This window comes from Bos taurus, chromosome 15, assembly GCF_002263795.3.
Source record: "Bos taurus isolate L1 Dominette 01449 registration number 42190680 breed Hereford chromosome 15, ARS-UCD2.0, whole genome shotgun sequence".
Taxonomy (NCBI): domain Eukaryota; kingdom Metazoa; phylum Chordata; class Mammalia; order Artiodactyla; family Bovidae; genus Bos; species Bos taurus.
This window is the reverse complement of record NC_037342.1, coordinates 22058579-22085805: the sequence shown is the minus strand read 5'-3', so window position 1 is coordinate 22085805 and position 27227 is coordinate 22058579. Positions and strand designations below refer to the sequence as shown.

Below are 27227 nucleotides of genomic sequence, written 5' to 3'. Positions count from 1 at the left end.
TATGTCTGGCTCATGGAAAAATCCTGGATGCATTCTGAGAAAAGTAATTTTGCACTCAGCCTTTAATAGTTTGGAAAAGGCAGTGGTGTGGAGTGAACTGACAGAGGTAGCTTCCACCTCCAGGAACGGTAGAATGATACTCCGGGCGCCGTGGCCTCAGTGTCCTGATGCGGGGTCCTCATGTAATTGTGGTGCCCAGAGGTGGTCATGTTTCTGCACTCACTCTTGAGGAAGTACACATGGTTCTGTCGACTTTGGCTATACAGCTTTTAAGTCGAGTGATTCAGCTCACAGTGACATTAATACTGTGTCAGGTCTCTTCCACCGTGTCATTCGTAGACACCATCTGGGAATCGCCATCTGGGACATGAAATCTTGGCTGTCCTACAGAAATCGTGTCTTCAGGTTGGACACAGCATATGCCATCACCGTGTGAACTGAAAGTAACCATTTGGTGTGATGTAGCTAACATTCTGGTTACTTGTCCCACCTCCCTCCAGTCACTTTAAAAGGTGATAATCTGTATCTAACCTGGTTGAGTAAGTTTTCTCACTGGTTTTCCATTTTGGTCTGTGCAGCCTCCTCTGGAAAGCCTGGCAACTGTGGAAGAGACTGTGGTTCGAGACAAGGCTGTGGAGTCCCTGAGGCAGATCTCGCAGGAGCACACACCAGTGGCCCTGGAGGCTCACTTCGTACCTCTGGTGAAGCGCTTAGCAAGTGGGGATTGGTTCACCTCTCGCACATCCGCATGTGGTTTGTTCAGCGTTTGCTATCCCAGGGCTTCCGTTGCTGTCAAAGGAGAAATTAGACAGTAAGATATGGTATTTTTTAGTTATTTGGGGTTATTGGGAGCTCACAGCTGACAGGATACACAGTACCCTGTTACCAGTGAGTGGCTGGTATCAGGGTAGTCAGATTGATGACAGCAGTTACCAGTGTCCAAGTGCACATACCAGTGGGTTGCCTTTGTTACTTCTATGAGTAGAAGTCTAATGCCTGATGTTTGTAGGAGAAAACCTCTGAAATTCCTGTGTGTGTTGGGGGATGCTTACTCAGTGACATGTAACAGGAAATACCTTCATTATTTTATCTGTTGCAGGTACTTCCGTTCCTTGTGCTCAGATGACACACCAATGGTACGCCGTGCTGCTGCTTCCAAATTGGGTGAATTTGCAAAAGTTTTGGAATTAGACAGTGTGAAAAGTGAAATCGTTCCTTTATTCACCAATCTAGCTTCAGATGAACAGGTAGGTTAACTCTTAGTAATTAAAGTACACAAATATGTTCTTACATTTGAAGAATTTCTTCGGATGTTTTGGTTCTCATGTTAGGATCATTTTTTTTTTTCAGAATTATTACTTAATTCTGGCCTGGCTAAAGTTTAAGATTACCCATCCCAGTGTCCTTATAATTCTTTCTTAGCCAAACCGTAATTTTCTTTTCCATTTAGCAGCTGTTGAAGGGGAGTTGAGGAATTGGGAGCCATAATTAGGAAGGAAGACCAAAGCCACATTAAAGAGTAACTGTACCTTTGGGTACTGCAGGCTGAATTATTGTGGGACAGTAATGTTTCCTGGAATTTTTGGCTTTCAGATAACAAGCATAGCATGTATTGGGAAAGCTTTTTGACCCTCTGCATCCTCTGTATGAGTGTATAGGATAACTTTGCATGAGGGCAGTTATAAATCCAAGGATCTCCATCTCATCAGTGTAGAAATTAGCAGTAATAATGGGTTTCCCTGGTGACTCAGTGGTAAAGAATCCATCTGCCAACGCAGGAGACGCGGGTTCAGTCCTTGGTTTGGGAAGATCCTCTGGAGAAGGAAATGGCAACCCACTCCAGTGTTCATTCTTGCCTGGGAAATCTCATGGGAGAGGAGACTGGCAGGCTGCAGTCCACGGGGTCACAAAAGAGTCAGACACAACTTAGCGACTAAATAGCAACAAAAAGCAATAATGATACACTAGTAAGCACCCAAATGAATCTTTTTCAGCCTGTTTTAAGTGGTTTACATATGTGAAGTAATTCAGCCCTTACAACAGCCCCATGAGGTCATTACTTACATTTTACGTATTCGGAAACAGGCACAGGAAATTGGAGTAAATTGCTCATGGTTGCATAGTGAGCAGTGTTGGAGTGCGGGCTTGAGTCTAGGCAGCTTAGCTCCAGAGTTGTGACCTTCACTGCTAAGCTGTAGTGCTCTTCTGTATGGTGCTTTGGAGAATCAGCCCCCAGAGTTCCTGGACTCTAGAGGAACAATTTACCTAGTTTCTGCCCTCGGATCACTGTATGTGTACAGGATCCAGAGCAGCAGATACATACCTTGAGTCTCATGTTCAGATTCTAGATCTGAAGATGATAAATCTTTGAAAATAATTTTTAAAATTAATTAAAATAATATATACAAAGTAGTACAAAGTGAATATGCATCTTAAGTATTACAAGGCATGTTATCCTGTAACTTTCATCTATGAAAGGAGACAGAACTTTGTTAGCCATCATCCAGGAAGCCCAGCATGATTCTGCCTCCCAAACAAACACCCCTCCCAGTTCCTACTCCCTACCCCCTTAAGACTGTAACGCTCTATCTTGATTTTTGGGGTAACCCCCTCCTTATTTTTCTTGGCATTTTTACTGTTCATAAAGTATGGTTTAAAACAACACTGTTCAACAGAAATACAATGTAAACTACCTGTTAATTTTAAGTTTCACAGTAGCCATAGTTTACAAAGTGAAAAGCAGGTGAAATTGATTTCAATACTGTATTTTTTTAATCCAGTATATCCAGAGGAACTACCATTAGAGTGTGTGGTGCTAGTTACATTCCAGGTACTCGGAAGTAGGTAGTAAGTAGGATAATGGTTGTCACATTGGAGAGCACAGGTTTAGAATCCTCATTTGAGATTTTGTTGATTACATTTCCCATGGTATAACTCAGTGTTTTCTTTTGTCCTGCAAAATTGGTAGTTGAATCTAGAGTGGAGATTTGTGAATTTTTTTCTGTAAAGGGCCCGATAGTAAGTGTTTTAGGCTTTGTGGACCGGACAGTCTCTGTTTTAACTACAGAGCTCTGCTGTTGGGTGTCACACACTGCAGTGTGCAAACTAACGGGCATGGTGCTGTTCCAGGAAAATGTTATTTACAGAAACTAGCTGCTTTCCGTATTTGGCCAGTATTTGCCTCGGCCCTGATCCAGAGGCTTAATGAGAGCTGGTTTGATATTTTGGGGGCAGTAAGATCACTTTGTTAGCTGGAGGCTGCTTTTCATCAAGAGGCATGTCTGGTTGTGGTATTAACAGTGATGGAGGCTGAAAGAATTATTTGTTTAGTTGTAACGTGTGTGTATGTTCACTGTGACCACTGATAGAATTGCTGCTCCTTTCTTAGTCATTCGTTGAGAAAGTATTTATTGAGACCCTTCTGTGAATCAGGCACTGTTCTTCATGCTGGCTTTCAGTGTTAAATGAGGGACCATGCTGTCACGCAGTTTATATTTTAATGAAAGAAGGCACAATAAACAGATAAACAAAATATTAGGGATCAAAATGATGTTTTTTGACCACCACTTCCCTGGTGGTTGGGAACCTGCCTTGTAATTCAGGGGACATAGATTTGATCCTTGGTCAAGGAACTGAGATCCAGCATGCTTGGATCAGCTGTGAAGCAGCTAAGCCTTCATGCCACAACTGCTACGCCCTTGTGCTACAACGAGAGAGTTGGTGCGCTGTATCAAAAGATCCTACATGCTGCGACTAAGACCCCAGTGCAGCCAAATAAATGTAAAAACGGATGGAAATCGGGTAGGGTAACATAGTGGTGGGGCGTGATTATGGGCATTCTTTTAGACTGCTTAGTCAGAGAAGGGCCATGAAGAGGTGGCATAAACTGAAACTTGAACAAAAAAATGCCAGCCACGCCCTTTCCTAGTGTGTCAGAGCTCTAGGAAAAGAGAATTCCGAGAGGAGAGGACATTTAGTATGTATAAAGATCCTGTGGTTGGAACATAGTGGGTGAAAAGGACTCTGATAGGAATTTGGATAAGATAATCAGGGCCCAGATTGTGGGGGTCCTTTAAGCAGGGTGTTGAGTTTGGGTTTTCTTTTCTAGGTGTAATGAGAACACACCAAGATTTTAATCAGGGATGTAATTTGATGTCATTTAAAATTTTAAAAGATTGTTCTGGCTTCTAGGTGGGAAACTAAATTGTAAGGTGGAGGGTGAGAATAGGAACAAGACGAGTTAGGAGACTTTCACAATAATCCTGACAAGAGACAGTGGTGAACTAGGGTGGCATGGTGAAGATGGAAAGACTCTGGTGATCGGTTTGGAGGCAGTCAGTAGAACTGTGATTGAATTGGGAGAAGGGAAGAGGCATCAAGATTTCTTGATTTTACTTGAGAAACTGGGTGGATACTGCTGTTACTGCTAAGATGGAGAAGATTCCAGGAGGAGTAGCAGATACAGGGAAGAAAATCAGGAGTTCTGGGAGAAAAGTAGTTGATTAGTTGAGAAAGTATCGATGGGTATGGATTTACATCGGTGATAGTAGGCCCTTGAATCAGCATAGTTTCTGGAATCTGGAAATAGCTGTATGACCACTACCAAAGATACAGTTCTGCCTTTTTTAGCCTGTTCATTTAGATAGAGTGGTGAGTGTCTTGGGCGTGTAGTAGGTTATTGCTGATCTGTAATTTTTTAAATTTATGACATTTGGAAAGTTGGAGGCACTGTTGCCTCTTGTGTGCATGCATGTGCACGGATGCACACGTGTAGGTATGTTACATACTCTTAGAGTTTTTGACGTTTCATCTGGGGGCTCAGATGTTTATGTATTTTCACTTCCTACTAATATATTTATGATTCCCCAATCTGTAGTCTCAATTCCTAATTTTTCACTGATCTATCTATTTGTATATTACTACTTTTACAAAGGATATATAGATACTAGGCTGATACTTGGCAGTTTACATTTGGGAAGTTGAATTCATTAATCCCTTAACTTTCTAATTTTTTCTGCTGGGTTTTCTAGGGTTGGCTATCTCAGAAGTTATTCTGTCCTTGATCATCAGCATTTAAATTTAATGTTTTTTAAAAATTACTTAAAAATTGTGTTTTTCTGTGTATTTCTCCGAGTCATTATCTCATGCCTAAACTCGGATTATTGCCATCCTAAACTGAGTGTTTTGAAAACTGAGCTTCCTGAGGAACTCCCTTAGCCGTACCCCTTTCTCTTCCTCTGTTCTGACCTTCTATAAACAACTGGTACAAGCATGGTTTTCATTTTTATTGCTCAGCTTCTTAGAGTGAGGATTTAGAGACATCATTAAAATGTTCTTTTTTCACATAATCTTTACGTTTTTATTTCATTTTCCTTACGAAAAATTCTGTATTCTAACCAACATCGTTAACTTTGCTATTCACTCAGAGAACAGTCATTTCTGCCTTAATGGCTTTGACATGCCTGCCATTTCAGGCAAAGGGAACAGCTATTTCAAGACATAAAGACATGAACTGCTTATAATGTGGTTTTTTTTTTTAAGAACACCCAAGCACTACCACAGCCACACACTGCCTCATGGCTTTCAGAAAATACTGTCTGACTAACATAAAGGAATTTTGTTCATTAGGATTCAGTGCGCCTGCTAGCTGTGGAAGCCTGCGTCAGTATCGCCCAGTTACTGTCTCAGGAGGACATTGAGGCTTTGGTGATGCCTACACTTCGACAAGCAGCAGAAGATAAATCTTGGCGAGTTCGCTATATGGTAGCTGACAAATTTTCAGAGGTAAAATTAGTGCACTGACATTTTTTAAGTACTAAAAGGAAGAAACCCCCCAGAAACCCACAGATTTGCTGTCATAACCAAAAGTTTCTGAATTGGAAGTGCTTGAGGCAAAAATATACATAGACCTTCCTAGACTCATGATGAGGTTATGTCCTGAGAAACCCATTGCAGTTGAAAGTGCATTTAATGGACCTAACCTGCTGAACAGCATAGCTTAGCCTTGCCTACTTTAAACTTTTAAAGAACACTTACATTAGCCTACAGTTAGGCAGAATACTCTAACAGAAAACCTGTTTTATAATAAAATGTGCAATAGCTCATGTAATTTATTCACTACTGGTACTTGAAATGAAAAACAGAGCGGTTTTAAGTGTATCGGCTGTTCCCCCTTGTGATTCCATGGCTGACGGGAAGCTCTGGCCTCCCCGCTCTGCCCAGCATTACGGGGGGTGGCGCTACATAGCACTAGCCCAGGAAAGGATCAAAATTCAAAACCTGAAATTTGGTTTCTAGTCAACGTCTGTTGCTTTCACAACATCCTAAAGTTGAAGAATCCTAAGTTGAACGATCATAAGTTGGGGACTATCTATACTTGACGATTGCACTGTGCTTGTTAAGTTATTTTGATTAGAGTACATTAAAACCTGTACAAATTCTTTTATAGCTCCAGAAAGCTGTGGGTCCAAAAATCACCCTAAATGACCTCATCCCCGCCTTTCAGAATCTACTCAAAGACTGTGAAGCTGAAGTCCGAGCAGCTGCTGCCCATAAAGTAAAAGGTTAAGGTGTCAGTTTATGTTGTAACTAGATCACTTTGGTGCATTTTTTTATGTCAGTGAATTTTGTAATATTTTTTGTCTTAGATTATGTTTTCAGATAAATAGAGATGATTTTAATGTGTTAAAATGTTAACATTGTCACACAAAGCTACTCCCTTATATATTTAAAACCAAATAGCTTCTGTTTAAAAAAAAAAAAATTCCAATCCAGATTGGATTGGTGTGGTACACAGTGGCATATAGATTGACCAAAAAGTGCATTTAAAAGTAGCCATTTTTCTTCCTTGGAACTTATTTGCTTAAACATATGATTTGATTTAACTTGAAACTTGATAAATCTGGTTAAATTTCTTCATTTGGCTCCTTGTAAATGGCTCCTTCATTTGGCTCCTATGTAAATGACAACATAAGCATTTTTTTTTCTTTCTCTTTATATATTTTAGAACTTTGTGAGAACTTGCCTATGGAAGGTAGAGAGACCATAATTATGAATCAAATTCTGCCCTATATAAAGGTAAACCTAACTTTAGTTTATTTTTTGTTTCACTTTAGTTTATTTTTGTGAAGGTAACCCTGACCTCAATTTTTGTTTGTATTACCTTAAAGCTCTTTGGGTTTAAACGTGGACCAGGGATGAATGGGACAGGTATATTAATGTGTGACACTGGTATTTATTACTTATTACTATTTTGTAAGTACAAAATGCTCTCTTTTGCATAGGTTTATTTTATCTGACAGATGGTCTGAGGAAACTTTATCGACTAATCAGTATTGAAAGAGTAATGTCTTTTAAAATTCCTTGGGAAATCATATGGAAGTTTCTGTTGTCTTTCAAAAAAACTAAAGGCTTTTAATTTTGACTTTATTCTAGGAATTAGTATCTGATACAAATCAACATGTCAAGTCGGCTCTAGCTTCTGTAATTATGGGGTTGTCTACCATTTTGGGCAAAGAGAATACCATTGAACATCTTCTACCTCTCTTTTTAGCTCAGTTAAAGGATGAGGTGAGTCTGGCTATAAATTTTGTTGTCTTTTGATAGTCGGTGATTTGGTTTGGTTTTTGTTTGGGATGTCACTGAAAAAGTAACTTATTTTAAACCATTTATGGTATTTGGGCATGGAGTTACAAGTTCCCGAGAAAATGGGCCACTGATACAGATGTAAAAATGTCTGTCCATCTTCTCTGCCTAATTCCTGATTATATTCATTGTTTTTTTTCTTCTCTTTAAACTTAATGGATCTTTATTTGAAAAGTCTCATTAAAATTTAGATATAGTATTATAAAAATTACCCTTTTTGCCAGGCGTGATCATCAATGCTTTGCATGTGTTATTATTATGTGTAATTTTCACAGCAATCTTATTTTTGGGGGTCGGTCTTAACTATTACTCCCATTTTACAGATGAAGAAGGTGAGGCACAGAGGTAAAATAACCTACCTGAAGTCTCAGCTGTGGTCCATATGGGATTTGAATACGTGTAATTTGATTTCATAGCTTATGTGCTCTTTACATTTCTATAGACTTTTCATTGAGAGTTTTAAGTCAACTAAATTATGCACTTTGAATTATTTGTGTACTCAGTATTAAGTATTTCTTCCAAGACAATAGTTTTTTCACCCAAGTAACTTTCTCATTTTAAAATTTATTTGCTCATCATGGTGGTAGGAGAATATCGATCAGAGAACTTGATCTTTATATGTGCTTTTTTGGCTCTTGTGTATTTGCAGTGTCCTGAAGTTCGTTTGAATATCATCTCCAATTTGGATTGTGTAAATGAAGTGATTGGAATCCGGCAGCTCTCTCAGTCACTCCTTCCTGCCATAGTGGAGCTGGCTGAAGATGCGAAGTGGAGGGTCCGGCTGGCCATCATCGAGTATATGCCACTGCTGGCAGGCCAGCTGGTGAGTGTGGGTATTGTGTGAGCTGAAGGATAGCATCACATAGTGGAGCAGCCTCGCCAGGGCCAGCAGGAGGCCCACATGGCTCGTGTGGTTATGTTCATTTAGATGCATGAGAAAGTATGGTCTCTGTCAGTTGCCTGTAGAATGGTTTTCATTTTCATCAGTGCATTTGTATCTAACAAAAAGGTATTATAAAAACACATTTCACCTTCCCACCATCTGAAAGCAAAGCCGTAGAAGAATATATAATTTCTTGGTATATGTCACATAGATTTTGTGATACTTAATGACTCTGTGACTTAAGGAATATTTATCTGAGAAGAAAGGGGAGTATGGTTTCGAGATTTGACTTTTGCTCAGGGAAGCTTCTTTCTCTGCCTGTACTCTGAGCAAATGTCTCTGGTTACCACTTTTCTTGCATTATGGTTAAAGGGAGTTGAGGACTCCCCATATGAAAAAGGAGTGTTGAAGTTTGTAATGCTAATATTTTGGCCAGAGTTTGTATTATCACATTATCTGTTACTATTTGAGATTTATGCATAGTTTTATTGATAACAAGTTAGTTAAAATTTCAGTGTTGGGTTTTATAGCCATATCCTTTCCTTTCTTTTATAGTAGGTACCCTAGTCAGTTCTGAGTTTGATGTGCCCTCATCATGGTGGTTGCACGTCACTATTAACCGTTAAAATGTAGATGAGGAGATAGACAGCTGATCTCTTTTTGGGCAGGGCTGTGTTCAGTGTTTTATTTCCAGTGCCTCCCATGGTGTGGCATTAATCAGGCACCTAACATTTGTTGATTGTTGAGAGAAATGAATACTTGACTAGTTTCTGAGAAAGCGCATAATGTGTCAGTTTATAGCCAGTATTACTGCAGTTTGTTTCTCCTCTTTCACTTCTGTTCCTTTCATATCATAGCATATGAGATTTACTTTTTCTTTTCTTGGACTAGTGACTTTGTATTGTTATTTTGGTGTACTTAGTTTATGAAATGTGTCTTGTGCATGTCTGTGGGATCATGTTTTGTAAAACTTGAAGTGTCCCATTCTCCATAATAGATGCCAGAGAGAGCAGTGTTCAGGTTTCCCCGCTGTCTGAAAGTAGAGCATCCCTAAGAGCGCTTTTGCAAGCCTAAGGTGGTGTAAAGCAAAGAAGCAGTTACCTTAGGACACATCCTGCTAACAGATACATGAGATACTAGAGAAAGCACAGATGCCCACAGACAGTTTGGCGCAGTGGCCCCTGATGCTGAAATGAGATGTTGAGTGCAGTGCTCAGGGAAGGAGCTTGGCCGTGCCACGCTTGCTGCTGCCTGTCTAAGGGTTCGTTGGCTTGTTGCAAAACGAACACTGAATACTGTTTTCACCTTTTTTCGTTAAAGGAGAAATGCAATTTAGATTTCTTTCAGTTAGTGAAGACATGTACTCTTTTACAGCTCTTTTGTAAAAGTGAAGTGATATAAAGTGAACTTTCAAAAAGTAGAGGATACCTAATGGGGTCAAAGTCATCCTGTCGGTTTTTTCCCCCACCGTTGCTGCTGTTCAGTTGCTGAGTCGTGTCCGACTCTTTGTGGCCACAGACTGCAGCACGCCAGGCTCCTCTGTCCTCCACTGTCTCCCAGAGTTGTCCTGCCATTCCCAAGTACTGAGTGTCATCTTCTGTTCCTAAGTGTTGGCTGTCATGACTCAGAGTGGAAAGCAGCAGTGGTTAACTGGTTTGCTGAAGGTTGAAGTAACTGTCCAGAAGGGACGGTGAATTTCAGTACCGTTTCTTTTAACAAACTCTGTTCCTTGGAAACAGACACTTGGTGACTTTGCTTCATGCTTGTCTAGCAGGGGTGGCATGCATCAGTCAGAAGTGTTTTATTATACAACTTCAACATCTGTTAGTGTTATATAGTTTATTCTTTAAAAAAAATCCATAAAGACTTTTATTTCAGGTAGTCAATTTATAAAATTCCTTCAAGACTTTATGTATGGCCTGGTTTATGGACCATAGTGAGTAAATGTAAGGCTAAACCACAAGAATCAGGAAATAAAAGGTAATTAGGACTCAGAGAAATCCATGATCTGAAATGAAAAATAAATCTTTGAGAGCAGACATGGTAATCCAAATGTATGCTAAAGCCGGTTCATAACCTATTATTATGAAGCCATTTTATTATATTTTGAAAGCACTTGTATAACATTTCTGTATTTAAAATATGTGGTCACTGGTCAGAAACTTCTTAGGTTCCAAAGAAGCTAAAGAGTATGAACATGTAGGCATCAAGAGAGAGGTGCGGGGAAAGCGTAGTTCACAGCCATCTCCCACATGATGTGAAGTCCACCGTGCTAGGTCTGTGTAAACCAGCTTGAGGAGCTTGTCTGTGGCCTGTGCTGGTATGGCCACCGTTGATGGGGAGAACTGGGATGGGTCCACCCCACCTGTAGTCTTGTGCCTGCTTATTCTCTCTCTGCTTTCTCCCATGGATCCCAGGGTGCTCTCTTTAATTGGGGAGGAGTCTATTTCTTGATGTCAGGTTCTTTATCCTTAAGGATTTATTAAGATATTAACCAAAAAAAAAAAAAAAAAGATATTAACCAAAAAGGGAGAATTTTGAGAATTATGAGTATTTCTGACTGGTATTTTCCTGATGGCTGGTTTTCACAGATATTCCATAGAGATCTTTTGGCAGACTGTCCATGCTGCGTTCTTTCTGCAGCGTAGTGTCTGGTTCCAGGCCACTCTCTTCTCTCCCACTTAGCAGTCCCTGGGCCATCTCATTTACCTTTTCTTTATGATTTCTATCCAATAAAGTAGTTTTGTAGTTTGTAAATCAGACCTCATGGTATTCTTTTTTCTGGCTGGTCCATGAATTCAGCTTATTTGGAAATAAGTGACTTTTTTTAGCTTTCAGGTCACTTTGGTGTAATATAAATAGACCTTGATTTTTAAACTTTGGAGATGTGTATTAATGGAATCTTCTGTATCCATAGGGTGTGGAATTCTTTGATGAAAAGCTGAATTCTTTATGTATGGCCTGGCTTGTGGACCATGGTAAGTAAATAAGTTAATGGGAGTCCTGTGTTTTTGCATAATCCCATTTTGTTTGTGTATTTCCTTTTCAGAAAGGAACCCTAATCTGACCATATTTTGTTTTACCAGTGTAGTGATGAAGACAGTCTTTCATTAAAGTCCAGTTAGCTTGTTCTGATAAAAAATTCGACATTTCTATCTTCTACCAATTTTTCTATCTTAAACTTTATTTTCTTCATTGGACAATCTCTCTGTTCTATTTCTCACTCTTTCCATTATATTATTTTTTCTCTTTCATACATATACTCATTCCTTTCTGATTCAAAGGTCTTCTGTTCCACCGTCCTTTGCCATCTTTGTGTCTTCAGCCACTGTAGACTGAGTTGGATAGGGATTGGAATCAGAAGAAAGACCTGGGGGAAGAAATGGCTCGTGGGCTTCTTTGAGGTGACATAGAGAAGCAGGTGTGCAGTGGTGCAACAAAGATGTCAGGGCGTGGAAGGAAGACATCGCCTGTCCCCTAGGATAGAGAGGGCCCCGGTTTCTGGTTTGGGTGAGAGGCTCACTATCTTTTCTGTGCATTTATAGCATAACTCATTTCAGCAATCACAGAATCTTTTTCCTCTAGTGCCACATACTGTGTTAAAAAATAAAAGCTGAAACTGCTGCTTATCAAAATACACAGTTGATATTTTATGTAAAACTATTTGATATGTTCACTTGTTAGCAGTTGACTTTTGAACAAGGTTTCAGGTCTGGATGTCTGCTTGTCTGCTGGGCAGCGATGGGTCGGAGAGGGCCTCTGTCTACCAGTGAGGTCCAGAGTCAGCCTCCTGTCCAGACCTGGCAGCTCCCGTGTGGTCTGAGATCTGTGCAGATGAGGGCCCTGAGCACTTACAATGTCCTGGGAGCTTTGGTTCCATATTTTGGTGCTTATGATGGGTATCTTGCTTCAGTTCCACAACACCTTATTATATACTTTAGCATATCTCTGAGGGTGTCTCTGAGACCCTCCTTTGGGAGTAGAGGGGATATTGTATCTGCTTCTGCAGGTAGGTGGTTTTAAGGGTCAAAACAAACAAACAAAAAGAAAAAACCCAGCTCTCCTGAGTGATTTAAAAGAATACCTCCAGTGTAAAGCACAGGACTTGGCGTAGTGGGTGTTAAATAACTGTGCTGAACTGAAGCTGAATCAGTGGACAGAAATGCTGACGTCCCGGATGAAGCATCACACATTTCAAGACGTCAGTCCTTGCCAAACTGATTTTTTTTTGAAGAAAGTGAAAGTGAAGTTGCTCAGTCGTGTCCGACTCTTTGTGACTCCGTGGACTGTAGCCTACTAGGCTCCTCCGTCCATGGAATTTTCCAGGCAAGACTACTGGAGTGGGTTGCCAGTTGGATCATATGGTTAAAAAAGTGAAGAGGAGAGGTTCAAAAAATGTAAATTTCGTAAAGACATGTAAATGTAGATAATCTCATTGTTTTCAAACTAGATTGCAAAGATTTTATTTCTCTTTTTCTTGTCCTCTAAAGTTGTCTCTGTAAGGCTTCATTTTTTTTCTTCTTAGATGAAACTAAGGTTTGGTGAAATCATAGGTAAGATAGTCTTCTCTTTTTAGAAATAAAATGTTCATATTATTTCTGATAAATAATAATGTTAGTGAGTCCCAGCAGATTGGTCCATACTTTCTTTGAAAGCTAGTATTCTACACTTAATTTTGACATACTTTTAAAATCCTGATGTTCCACAAAGAATTGAATTCCTGACATCTTTTCTATATAGAATTCACCTGTCAATGCAGGTTAATTAATGCTTTCTTTTTTCTCTGATTTTTTGTCTTCCAGTTTAGGAGCAGAAGAGACCCTTGTGTCTTTTTCTGCAGCAGCATACTTAAGTGGCCTTTGCAAGCATTCTTTGAACCAATGAAGTGTCAGCTCTGAAATTGTTGGAGGTTTTGTTTTTGCATTTTAGATAACTGCCATGTAGTGATCAGTGATCTGTTAAATTTTTCGAAACTTTTTTTGCTTATTAAAGTACTAAGAGGAAATTGTGAAAAAGTACAGAGAACTAGAAGCAAGACAGTATCACTTACCCTCTTTTCCCATGGTTGGGTGGATAGTGTTGATCAGAGAGAGGAATTTAGAAGGGGAATTGATTTTTTATAGGAGGAAGGAAAAAGTACCAAAGTTAGTAATACACCACATATAGAGTGTGTTAGAAATTCAGAGGAACATTGCACATCAGCCAGACCTTGAGGGGAGAGGGAAGAAGGAGGGAGAGAGACAAAACAAGCAGAGAGGAGAGGCAGAACCGTGGAGTGGTTTGTTTGCATTCTTTTCACAGCAGAATTGAGAGGAGCCAAGAACATAGTAGGCGTCTGGCCAAGTGGAGTTGAGTGCAGTTAAGGTCTGGGTCAAGGCCGAGCTCTCGTCTCTGGTTACTCTGGCAATGAGATCGCTTCCCTATGGCAATGGCATTAGGATGAGAAGAATCTCAAGCAAATAAAAAAACAATGAGGGGAGAAGACACAGATGGGAAGAAGTTGGTGGGGGACAGTGTGCTCAAAACAAAGACTGTGCTGGTGAAGGGAGGGAGTTTTTGTTATGAGTGGAACAGGTGACTTGAGCGTGTTCCTTCGAGAGTGCTGCTGAATATCGATGGCAGGTTGCCTCTCCCACATGCTCTGGTCAGGTTGCATGTTGGTAATAATCTAGCCCCTTGTTAAAGTGTCTGGCCTGTGCTCACCAGCGGTGGCGCCCAAGAGGCTCTGGCCTGGGAAGAAGTGGCCGTTTCCTGGCTGGGAGCCGTATGTCAGCTGTCCGGGCTCAGAGCTGTGGCCTGGGTGCCTGTCACTCCCCAGCTGTCAGCCAGGAGCCTTGGGCGCACCTGGAGGGAGGGGTAGAAGAAGGAGTGAGTACTGACCTCTTCCCTGTTACCTAAGGCCAAATTTTGAGTGTATGGGACGTGTAAGATGAAGCGTTGCCACACCTGTCTTCGTTGGCTGCTGTATGTAGTAACTAGTTGTTGAGAAGATTGTGGCTCAGGCCTTTATTATCTAGATTTATGATGTCTTTGCTAAATGAACTTGTAGGGAATTACGAGATTAAAGCAGGCAGGTATATTCACAGAAGGCATTTGACGTGTTGCCTCAACAGAAACATTTTTAAGGGGAAAAAAGGCAAGTCAGTCTCAAGTTTTTATTTGCTGTTGTGTAGACGATGACAGTGGCCTCTGAATAGCCTCCTCGCTGTCGTTCTCTCAGCTGTTCTTGCTGCTGCTGGCATAATCTTGCTAAAATACCACATTGGTCATACGGCCACATCTTTGCTTTAAAAACCCGTCATTGGTTTCCTTACAGTCTAAATTTAGCTTTCATGAAGCCCGGTCTGGCTCCACCCTAACTGTTCAAACTTACAGTCTCACAGATTACAGTTTTTTCCTTTGTGTCCTGGGTAACTTTTTTTGTCCTTTCTAGGAATTCCTCCCCTCTTCTCTCCACTTAGACACATCCTCCATAATTTTTAAGGCCCAGTGCAAGGCCTGTGTTTCCCACAGCCTTCCCAGACCTCCGTGTTCTCTGTCCTCTAAACTCCTACAGCCCTCAGGGTCTTTACTATTGCATGCTTTATTATAATGCGTCTTAGACCCCATGACTTCTCAGAACGCATTATTTTTCACTTCTCTGCTTGAGTATGTGGTCTTTGGGGGCAAGTAACTTATGCATTCTTTCTGTGACACATAGCACATAGTTGGCAGGCACTCATATTTGCTAATTAATGATGCCTGTAATGAGCTCCTTACTTCCCTTTTCCTTGGACATCTTGAAACTATAGTCAGACCACATCAGCATATTAGAAGTCATAGCTGAGCATGCTTGCCATTGCAGTCTGACTAAATTTGGAGTGTTTACAGAGTTTTACTTTTGGCCCACCTTTGACGATGGCGTAAGGAAAAGTAAACTAGATTACGCCCGTGATGTGAGCAGCACGACAATGTCTTCTTCACCTCTTCTGCAGTGTATGCCATCCGGGAAGCTGCCACCAATAACCTCATGAAACTAGTTCAGAAGTTTGGTACAGAGTGGGCACAAAATACCATCGTTCCCAAAGTGTTAGTAATGGCGAATGATCCTAATTACTTGCATAGAATGACCACTTTATTCTGCATTAATGTAAGTATTACATAGCTGTTTTGTTAAGCTCTGATGTTAAACCAGTTATTCAGGACTGTATTTCTGAATCCTGAATATGTTGTCCTCTGTTTGGACTATATTTCTTACTACTGATTAAGTTGGATATTTAGGAGATGAGAGAAAACCGTCAGTTTTTCAATTTGTGTTAAACTCTATAGTCAAGTCAGTTTTGAATTCTGGTCTAATTCTGGGATTCTATTCTGCCTTGTATCTTTCATCACATACTCACACTAGAAACATTTTCCTGGTGGCCAGTTACTTTCTTATCTCTTTAGATTTGGGGATACTTTTTTTTAAAAAGGTGTTTTTTAATGTGCTGTCTTATTTCTTTTTCAAGGCACTGTCTGAAGCCTGTGGTCAGGAAATAACCACTAAGCAGATGCTGCCGATTGTATTGAAAATGGCAGGAGACCAAGTAGCAAATGTCCGTTTCAATGTGGCCAAATCTCTACAGAAAATTGGACCAATTCTAGATACCGAGTAAGATTTTTAATATTCTTTTTTAAAAAGTAGATTTAAATTTTCACCCCATGTAGGCAGAAATAGCTATAATTAGATTTGGTGATTTTCACATCACCTAAGATGTGGGTTAGGTTAAAGACAATAATAAAGTAATTGAACAACCAGTTTTGAGGGTGTCTGCTCTTTTATATTTAAGCTCTATACATGTGTAGACCATTGTCCAAAGGTAATTCTGCAGAGACTTAGAGAAATTATTTAGTACTTGTCAAGTTAATATTATAGGTGTTTTAAAATATTAAAAAAATTTTAAACTGTGAAAATTACCATAGAGTATAATATATATTACATACCATAAAGCATTTCTCTGGCTCAGAAGACTGCCTTTCACAAATAATGCTGTTGGATTTTAGTGCTTTGCAGGAGGAGGTTAAGCCGGTACTACAGAAGCTAGGCCAAGATGAAGATATGGATGTCAAGTATTTTGCACAGGAAGCCATAAGTGGTATGTCTGTTTCTGCCTTCCAGCTTTGGCTTGGGCTCACAGGATGTGAGTGGTGTTAAGTGGGCCAGGCGATGAGCACCTGGGCATGGGAGGGGGTGAGCTCCTGAAACACCGTCTCCTCTTTGAGTAGAACCTTCTTGGCCCACCACCAGGCAGGCCATTTTCTCAATTCCATATCTAAGGGCTGGGTAGGGAAATAATTCTTACTGGTAAGAACAGTGTTTTGTTTGGATTTGAATCAGTTTTTAAAGTTTTAACTTTGGATTAGCCTGACAGTAAGGAAGCTGACCACTGTGAGAAGCTATTAGTCTTGCACTTCGGGATCATTGTTGCTGCGCTGAATATTCGCGTACATAGTTCATGTACTTTCTGTACCACTAACTTGATTTTGTTTGGAATTTTCTAGTGCTTGCACTGGCATAACGAGGAACGAGGGGAAAGACTTTACTAAATTCTTATCACAGACTTCTAGTCAATGTGTTCTTGAACTGGGTGGAGAGAAAAAAAATGGAAAACCTTCAAGACCTCATCCGAGCAAATGGCAGCAACTTACAAGAAATCAAATTTCAGTGACTTGATTCTTTCTAAAGATGAAATGGCATTGTTTTTCACTTGTCTTCCTTGTTGGGATAATTTAAACTGTTCTTATTGTTTGTGACCAATTTCTGATACTTGGCACAGTCATTTCTTGACTGTTTCCTAATGATTTATTTAGCACTGTCTGGGCTCCTGCATCGTCATTGTTTAATCAGGTCCCAGCCTGTTAAATAGTCCACCAAGCCTGGACGGGTTTTGGACCCAGACATGGAACACAGTGACTCTTTGGATGTTTACATGTATCTGTGTGTCTCCATTCCAAAGTTAAATGTACATGGTTTAGAATAACTTATTTTATAAGCACTCCACTTGGGAGACACACTGAGATTCAACTGTAGTGAAAGCCATATTCTCCTGGATAATGATGGTCCGTGTCAGTGCCTCACGCGAAGGAGGAATGTGGATGCTCAGGGTTCATGTGTTCATCGTTTTGGTTTTTATTTGCTCGATTGTGGCTGTAATCATGTCATCCAGAAACCTGAAATGCAGATACATCTTGCTCCTAATGTGTCGTGTTGAAACCTAACTTCATTTCTGCAGCTCCCCACTGTGACTGCGTTCAAAAATACTCCTCTTTCTCCCTGCTGAGATGCTTAAAGTTTAGTGCCCCTGAGTAAGCAGTGGTTCCATGGTATGATTGTAGACTGCAGTTGCATCTCTAATGAGTAAAGGAACCAGTGGGACAGCACGGAGGATTTCCTGCTCCTTACCTGGTTCTGCTTCCAGCTGTGTGGACGTTTGGTTTTTGCTATTGCACAGTAATAGCTTTCCAAACGGAAGGTTCAGTATTTGTTTGGTATGGGTGATGCTGGAATCTTATCATTTGAAATGTTATTCTACTTTTACAGTAAAACCTCATTAATTCCTCCTGGAATTGATAATGACTTAAAGCTGAAGGGTTTGCTGAAGCAAATTAGTTGTATGTAAGGAAGCCTGATGTTTCTGAACTACTTAAACGCTCTTTAAAAAGCACCCTTTTCCCACTTGATATGCCTAGTTTCTAATCACTCTCATCAATTATATTAAAATACCGGCCACACCTTTATTTAGATACATTGAATTTGCTCTTTATACCTGATAGATATACACACATATTTAATGGAGGATTTAAGTATTTTTTCTTTTAAATTTATGAACAATTTTCACCTAATCAAACTTGCCTTGCACTAATGACTTTTTAATTAATGAGGTTTTATTGTAGCTTATTTTTCTCTCAGTGCATCTTGCTGAGTCTGAGTCTTGCTGTAGTCTGCTTGTTTCCATTTTGGTTTTCAAGTAGTTTCTTTCATTTATAGTCTCTTAAAGCCAGTGAGCCCTGTTGTGTTTTGTGAAGACACAGAGACTTCTAGGAAGCTTTGTACATTAAACCATTTCAGAAAACCAAGTTTGACCAAATACTTTAAAGTTTGTCTTACCTTAGAAAAGCGGAACATTTAAAATCAAAATTATCTGAGTGCATTTCAAACTGCCAAACTAGTTTATAGTAATTTTCTATTTTATTACTTCTGGGCTAAGGATTAAATATTTTCTTAGGCAAAAAAATCTTTTCTTTCCCTGAAGAAATCATTAATTATTATGCTGTAAACAATGTTTGTTTCATGGTTCTTTTTGTTTTTCTTTATTACCTGCAGTTAATGCTCATCTTCATTGAATTTCATATTTGAGAGACTGTTGTCTTGATTGAAACGAATTTACACAACCATGGCTTTCCTCTGGTTTGTGGACAGACTCTTCACTGGCCTTGTGGCCCTGCTGGGGAGCACTGTGCATTGACCTCCACCCTTAGATGTGGCAGAGGGGAGACTGTGACCCTTTCTTTCTCAGGCTTGGGGCAGGGAGCTCAGCAGGGCCCTGTGTTTTTGGGTCACCCTGTAGGGACTTCATTGTTTCTTCTGACTTCAACAATAGGGATCCATTTTGTTACTCTTCAGAGGAACTGTTCTTTGGCCCATAACTTGTCCTTTTCTCCATGTATTAGTTTTCTTGCCTTAATTTCACAGGAATGTAAGCTCCAGGAGCTCTGTAAGGGCTGGGGTTTTTGTTTTGTCTTCTGCTGTATCTGTACCACCAGCATCTGGGTCAGTGTCTGGTGTACATAGTAGGTGCTCAATAAAAATGTGTTCAGTGAATTTCCAAAACCTGTCTTCTGTTGTGTTGTGTGTGTGGAACAAGTCAGCCAAGGTACCAGACTATTCTCATTCTCCTGTTGACACAATAAAAGAATTCCACTGCTCTTATGTGGCCCTTCCCCAGTCCCCAATCTTAGGCAGCAGTTGTATTTGGATTGTACAGCGCCTGGAATAAACGCCGCCATAGATACCCATCTTAGGCAGTTTACAGCAGTTGTTTGATTAGAAAAGTGAAGCAGAGACATGTATACAGTGTTATGCCAATAAAAGTCTTATCAGGAGTGGAATTCATCTTAGTGTTGTGGGGTTTAACTTTCACAGGTTTAAGAGACAAGATCTTGTTTCTCTGTCTATGCTGTCGTGAAGATACGAACCTGAAGTGCATTTGGTTTCGTAAGCATAAACAGGTTAATGTATGGTTTCCAGCGTGACTGTTTCCAGTCATGTTGGCGCCCTCAGGTCACAGAAATCCCGCGGCTTGGCCACTATGATTCTAGGCCCTGGGGATCTTTGCTGGACAGCACGTCCTGAATCAACAGAGACGGCAGCCTGACCTTTGAGCGGTCTTCTCCAAGCGGCCAAGATACTGCATGGACCTCCAGGGGAATCAGACATGTCATTCCTGACCCAGTGGTTGGGCTGTGGTAACGCTGGCTTGTTGGCAGTGTTGTTAATCGCTGCGTTGTCATGGAGTTAAAAATCTGGTTCTTCCCTGAGGAAATCACACTGGTCCCGTTGCCCTGGGGATGGCAGGGCAGAGTGGCCCAGCAAGTTGGGTGCTTGTCTCTCGCCTTTCACTTAAATTCCTCTGACGCTTGTTTTCCTTCCTGGCCTTCTGGTCTTAAAGCCTCCTTTCTAAGCACTGCCTGGTTACAGACTGGAGGGGGAAGGAGCGGTCACCTTGTTCTCTCTAGTTAACAATGAAGAGATTGTGGTCTGATGTTATGTAATTGCTTCTCTGGGATTCTCTCATACTCCTGTTTTCCATCCAGCTCCATGCTCTTCTTTCCCGTTCACTCACATGTCTCCAGTCTTTTTTTGTACCTAGAATAGTCTTAACTATTCCCCATTTGCCTCCATGAGCCTGCTTTTCCCAGGAAATTACATAATGTTCAGTTGAGATGGAAATCTTTCTGGAGGATGAAGAGATTTTAATTACTCATTGGGCAGAAAAGCCAAGTCATTTCTTTCTTCAGCGTTGTTGTCTTAAATTGATGTCAATTTTGCAAGGAGCCAGGTCTCTCCTGTCTGGCTGGGCTTCTGTAGGCTGTCAGTGACCCAGAGGTGGGGGAGCACCCGGCTGGCACCCTAGGCCCAGTAGGGTGGCTCTTCCCATGGCCCTTGAGGAAAAAGCACCTTCAGTCAGGTGCGGGGGTGGACCAGCTCCGTGCCCGGAGGCCTGTGTGCATCCCCATCGCAGGGCTGGCGCACCTGAGGGCCGTGGCGAGGAGGCGCAGGGGAGCTCCTGGGGACGCGGCCTGGCGGGGTCTGTTACCGTCTGCTGTCTGTGTCTCTAGCGATGGCCCAAAGGCTGAGGAAGCTAGATTTTCCTGTGAAGGACAGTGAAGAGCCCAGCACCCCTGGGCCTGACAAGAACCACTTCCTGAGACCCAGAGAGCCTGGAGAGGACACGGGGAAGGTAAGTGCCCTCACGCCACGGGCCCGGGCCCCTCCGTCGCCTGGGCTGAGGTGTGTGGGTGGAGGGCAGCCAGCGCAGCCTGGGGCTGCTGCCAGAGGTGGCGAAGCCAGAGCTTTGAGCTCTCTCCCTGAGAGGACGGCGGAGTTCCGGGGACCAGGGGAGTCTGTTTTTATATATGTTACGTATATTTCTTGACCATTCTGGGAATGCCTTCTGAAGGGTGGGGTGGGCTTGCCAGCACCCTGCCACCCTGCCCCCAACGCAGAGGAGAGAGGTGGTTGGTAAAGAGTTGCTTATTGAAGCAGGCTGTTTCTACATACCTCCCAGAAGAGACTGTTCTTACTTGCTACAATTCATCTCAGGTAGTCACTTCCATTCAAGGAAAAAACCATTTACCATTTTACTGGGTAATAGTCTGAATGTTTTACTAGGCACCACCCCCCCCGCCCCCCCCGCCCCCCTGCTCCTTGACACCACTCTGAAGGACATGTGCCAAGTTCAAGTTCAGCAAAGTTGGTGCCAGCCAGTGCCCTGGGGCTGTTTGTGCGGAGGGTGACGTATGACTTACAGACTCCTTCAGAGAAGCAGCACAGTGGGGCTGGCTGCCATGTGCTGATGTCAGGCTGCGTTTAGTTTATCTGGAAGATAATGGTATTTTTGTACCCACTCCAGTGCGTTTGCTTGGTGACAGTTCTAACATCAAAACGTTTGTCTTACAAATCTTCATGCCCTTTCCTTCATGTTTTGTGAACTGCGGCCATGAGAATCTTTTGCTCTGGCCCAGGCCCTGAGCTACAACCTCATCTTTGAACGTTCTCCCCTTCCTGCCGTGTGCACCGCTCTCCCAGGGCCAGCGGCTCAGCTCTCCCTGCAGTGGCTGCCCCGACCCGGAGGCAGGGCTGAGGTGACAGTACCCTCAGCTGCAGCAGCCTTTGGTCCTTGCCTCTGTTTCACTGAACTTGGCCTCAGGGAAACTACCACGTCTGAATAACAGTTTCACATTTTTAAGCCTAAGCCACAGACTTCCTTGAGAAGGAGTTATATTTTCCTACACATTCAGGGTCCACTGACTATGCCATTAAACACATGGTTTGCCTGTGATCTGCTCGTGGACTAGTTGAGGCGACCCCTCTGTGGCAGACTTGCCAGGTCTGGAGGCGGCCCCTGATGGCCACAAGCTGGGGAAACAGCATTTGCTGCCATGTCCTGAACCCTGAAACTTGGTAACTGCAGACAGCTTGTCAGGCTCCCAGCAAAATCTCCCTTCGTCCTCGCAGCAGCCCTGTGTGGTGGGTGCTGGTGGCTCTGTTTCTCGGGTAGAGAACCTCCCCCCAACCCTGTCCTGTCTACTGGGTGTCTTTTCCAGCACTGGAGGCCCAGCTGTGCTCTGCTTCTGAGGCTCCAAATCAGTCAGCCCGGTAAAACCCCCTGTCCTGACTCAGGGAGCCTTCCCTGAGTCTGTCTCACTGAAGGAAATGGACTCCGGGTGAGATGGAAAGGGAATTGGCTGTTGCCAGGCAGAGCCCTGTGTGTCAGGGGCCAGCAGCCAAGTGAGTGATCCAGGAAGTCATCCAGTTGCAAACCAGAAATTGTTCTTAACCCCTCACTCACTGTCAGTGGCACGTAGCAGATTGGCCCATCTGCCCCCGGCGGGGTCGGGGTGAGCCCCGGCTACTGAGAGCCCTGGGAACTGCCTCCAGTGTCCACTGGCCTCTGGGCCCTGCGGGAACCGTTTCACAACCCGGGGCTTGGCCTGCCTCTTGACCCAAGACAGGATGGCCCCGTGGGACGAGGGCCAGTTCCTGCGCTGACGGGTGCCTGTTTGGGGCCTCCCAGACTGGCCCCTGGTGGCTGCTCTCTGCTGACAGAGCTGCCGACGGGCCTCTGTCAGGCGAGGGTTAACAGAGGATTTGTTTATTGAATCGCGAAGTAGCTGTCACATGATTTTAATCAAAACACCATTTCCCTGACAACAGTGATGTCAGTCTTGTTATTGCAGGAAGGAGCAGCTGTGAGGGACAGTCAGGCTCCACGCTGAGCCCAGGTTCAGAGACTCAGATCAAGTGAAGCATCATCTGTAGAGGTCGCAGGCATGGCCCCCCTGAACCTGCTGTCGTGCTCTCTCTGACTCGACAGCCTGTGCTGTGCAGACGCTGGCCAGAGCCCGGCCACCCTGTCTCCACTGACATTGCCCCTTCTGCACCCATTCTTCCTTCCACCCTTTTTTTTCCTTCTGGTTTTTCCAGTTCTCCTTATTTGCCCCAAGCTCAGCGTGTCATTCATTTGGGCCCCTAGGATCTCTGACCCCTGCCTCTGGCACCTGTCTCCCCTCTGTGTTTTAAACCAGCAGTTCTTGCCAGCTTGAGGTGGGGCCCTCCTGCTGCTCGGGAATCTTGGCTCCTTTGGAGCTTGCTTCCTGGAGGAGAGGGACAGCTTGTCCTGTCTTTTTCTCTCCCGAGAGCAGGTTGGGGGACCTGGGTGCTGCCTGAGGGTCTCCAGGGCAGTTCTGAGGAGCTCGGCTGAGGACGTCTAAAGGGAAGGAGCTCCTCAAGGAAGGGCCAACCTTAGGGTAGGAGGTTGGTTTTCTTGAGCCCAGAATGATGAGAGAAGGCCTGCATCCAATCTGGAGATCAGGGCCCAGGGAGGGGGGCAGCAGACCACTGCCACAGAGCAGTGTCCTCAGGGCCTGCCGCCTCTCCACACCTCTCTCAGGGGTGGGGACTGAGCAGCTGTCTCTGCAGAGAAAGACTGTGGGCCCTCCAGCCCTCCTGTATCCAGAAGCTCAGTCTTAAAAATTGGAGACGGAGGAGAAAAGCCTTCTAGGTGGGATATGGATTCTCACAGCTGTTCTTTTATCTGTGGTACCCATGCTTAGAATTCATCACTGAAAGGAGAAATCCTAGGCGAAGTTCTTGGTTCTTTGTATTTTTTTTTTTAGTTTGTTTAGATATTTTTGGCTGTGCTGGGTCTTGGTTGCTGCACGAGCTTTTCTCCAGTTGCGACGAGTGGAGGTTACTTTTCGTTGCGGTGCACAGGCACCTCATTGCCGTGGCTTCCCTTGTGAGGCACGGCTTCTGGGGCCTGTGGGCTCAGTAGTCGCGGCTCCTGGGCTCTAGAGCACAGGCTCAACAAGTTGTGAGGCCCGGCTTAGTTGCTCCACAGCACGTGGGATCTTCCCAGACCAGGGATCAAGCCCACGTCTCCTGCATTGGCAGGCAGATTATTTACCCCTGAGCCACCAGGGAAGTCCTGTTCGGAATAGGGCACCTTAAATCTGTGACAAGATTTCATTGGCACCAAACAACTATTTTCTATGTTGAGTGCTGGGATGATCAGGAGTTAAATGGAAACAAGAGGTAGAAGTGACAAGCCATTGAAGGGATCTGGGAGTCTTCTGAGTGCTTCCTTGTTGGAGGGCAGGGCTAGGCCAGGCTGCACTTGAACCCCCCAGTAAAGCGGTTGTTGAGTCAGCTCATCTGTGTTTAGGAGTCACCGTTGGGATAATGAGCCTTTGCAGTGATTTGCCCAGGTTAGCAGTAGGGCTGGGAATAGTTCCAGGGGCCAAGGACCCAGCCAGGGGAACTTTGCTGCTTCCCAAGCTGTCCCTGGCAGAGAATGGATAGATTCCACCTGACTGGAGGGTCTTAGTGGCCAAGTGACCGCTCCAGGGAGTGGGCAGGGAGGCTGGACCCCGTTCTCCCACACTTGCTCCTGGATGGGCCCTTCTTGCCCAGCCCTTTTGTCCCTGAAGTCTCCTCCAGCTTCTTGGCTGGCACAGGGGCCTGCTGAACATCGGGGCTTCTCTAGTGACCAGGGGACAGTTCTAGTAGGCCCCAAACTGGAACCTGAGCCGCCGGCTGGTCTGTGAACTCGGGGTCCCACAGTGGGGCGTGCTTCAGGGAGAGCCCTGGGGGGCTTTCCCTCAGTTCAGTTGCATCCCACCCCCGCCCCCCAACTGTGGGTGATCCCAGTGTGGTGACGCGCTTCCTCCTCAGGGTCAGGGCTCCCAGTCAGGCCCCCTCTTGGTATCTCAGGCCCCGTTTGTTCCCTCATCTCTGGGGCGTGAAGAGAAAGACTGAGTCAGAAGCTTTCAGAGCCTGCCCAACAGGGAGGCCGACAACATCTCCCTCTGAGAGGCCGGATCCCCGACACCTCTTTCTTGGGGCCCAGACTCCCTGAGCTCTCCGCACCACCAGCTCGCAGGGCTGCGGCTGCAGCGGGGCGTCCACCCCTCCTGGGCAATGCCCTCTCCTGCACCCAGGTTCCTCACTCAGCGGCTCAGCCCGGCACCGGCTTCTCCTGGGCTGCAGACCAGCTCTGAGTCAGCGCACCTAGGAAAGTCCCCTGGAAATTTACACAAAGGGAGCTTTCAGTGTTCCCTCAGGGTATTTGCAACTGTCAGTCCAGAGGAGCTCAGCTGGGCCAGCGGACTGGCATACCTGGGGCAGAAAGGCATATCAGTTGAGCGGCTGGAGGCACGCGCCAGCTTCGCGCTCTGCTGACCTGGCTTTGGGGCATGGCCTCGGTTGTCTGCCACTGATGTCTGAGGTGACATCCCCCTCGCTTCAGTCGGGACCCACATCTTTCTCCCAAGGGACCCTCCAAAGGATGAGCCATGAACAATAACCTATCCCTCCAGAGCTGCTCCACCCTGTCATTTCATTTTTTAAAAGATTCTTACTGGAGTGTAGAGGACTTCCGTGTAGCTCAAATGGTAAAGAATCTACCTGCAATGCAGGAGACCCGGGTTCAATCCCTGGCTCGGAAAGCTCCTCTGGAGAAGGGAATGGCAGTCCACTCCAGAATTCTTGCCCGGAGAATCCCATGGACAGAAGAGCCTGGAGGGGTACAGTCCATGGGGTCACAGAGAGTCAGACATGACTGAACGTTACGTGCCAGACACGCCCGTTGATTTGCAATGTTGTGTTAGTTCCACGTGTTCTGTCATTTCTGTGAAGTGGTATCACTGGGACCAAATGAAAAGGGCAGAGTGGCTGCCGCCTGTGCAGGTGACACGTGTCTTGTAGCGATGTAGTACCCAGAGTTCAGTGCACAAAGCCTAGAACTTCCTCCCGTGGTGTCCTGGGGCTGCCGGCAGAGCAGGGGGCACTCTTGCTTTCAGGATCCACCCAGGGAGGGGTGGGAACACTCAGAAGCGTGAGTCCTGCTGCTGCTGAGTCGCTTCGTCGACTCTTTGTGACCCCGTGGACTGCAGCCCGCCAGGCTCCTCTGTCCGTGGGATTCTCTAGGCAAGAATACTGGAGTGGGTTGCCATTTCCTCCTCCAGGGGATCTTCTTGACCCAGGAGTTGAACCCAGGTCTCCCGCACTGCAGGCAGATTCTTTACCACTGAGCCACTACCAGGAGGGTAACTGAAGAGTGTTAGGGGTTGCAGACAGAGATGCTAGTGCTCTAAGTCGGGGGTTAGAAACCCCTCTGGCCCCACAAACGGGCCTCGGTGGGTCCGGGAAGCAACTCCTCTCCTGAAATTGTCTGTCTCAAGTTGTGTATATGTATGTTTGCTTGTTGCTCAGAAGAGGATCCAGAGCCTTTTATCAGCATGTCAGACGCATCTGTGAAACCTGTTTAAGAACTAGTGGAGTAGAAAAGAACAGATGGTCAACAGAACCCTGGGTGGGACCCTGACTGGCCGTGATGGAGGGGGACTCTAGTGAGGAGCACTGCAGATGCTGCCTTGCTTTGGAGGTGGGAGCACTCTTGACAAGCTTTAGACCCCAGAGGTCCGGTGTCTGGAGCTCAGGGTGCCCTTGCCCCTTGCACTGAGCTTCTGGCTCATCAAGGCCACAGAACCAAGATTCTGCTTGTGAAGGTCAAGGGCTTGACTGGGGGCTAGAGTTCCGGCCAGTCTCTGCTGGCAGGGCTGTTATTTTTGCCTGTACCCTGGACACTGGAGTTGTTTTTGGCAACACAAAATCAAGAGGATGGAGAAATTTGGTGGGAAAGGGTAAAGTTTGCAAAACATTGTTGCTGAAATTGAGTGCTTTCCTTCAGAAAAAGAAAAAAAAAAAAGCAGTTGAAACAGTGTTACTGAATTCTTGGGTAGCCAGACAGAGATTAAGAGCCATTTGGGAGCAGGACTGAGTTGCCTGTAGGTGGTGCTGGGACAGCAGGGTGGTCAGTGGGCAGGCTCTGCTCTCTTTCGCCCTTGGCTGTCTCCTCCAGGTGCCGCCCTCCCCCACCCCCCACCAGGGCCAGTGGGT

General features: G+C 44.3%; 1 protein-coding gene across 4 annotated transcripts in view; it reads left to right on the top strand.

Annotated features, from left to right (window-relative positions):
* The window catches only part of PPP2R1B (protein phosphatase 2 scaffold subunit Abeta), a 35340-nt gene that overhangs the window by 4170 nt on the left and 3943 nt on the right, over positions 1-27227 (top strand). For 3 of the 4 annotated variants that reach the window (XM_059875084.1, XM_024975742.2, XM_059875085.1), the window contains exons 4-15: positions 579-811; positions 1100-1247; positions 5629-5784; positions 6449-6563; positions 7007-7077; positions 7435-7569; positions 8294-8467; positions 11445-11505; positions 15502-15656; positions 16015-16157; positions 16550-16641; positions 20885-21006. In XM_059875084.1, coding sequence (XP_059731067.1) covers positions 579-811; positions 1100-1247; positions 5629-5784; positions 6449-6563; positions 7007-7077; positions 7435-7569; positions 8294-8467; positions 11445-11505; positions 15502-15656; positions 16015-16157; positions 16550-16641; positions 20885-21006 — 1605 coding nt within the window. Of the gene's footprint in view, positions 1-578; positions 812-1099; positions 1248-5628; positions 5785-6448; positions 6564-7006; positions 7078-7434; positions 7570-8293; positions 8468-11444; positions 11506-15501; positions 15657-16014; positions 16158-16549; positions 16642-17047; positions 19368-20884; positions 21007-27227 lie in introns of those variants that run through there. The other variant, XM_003586940.5, reaches the window with a different exon arrangement.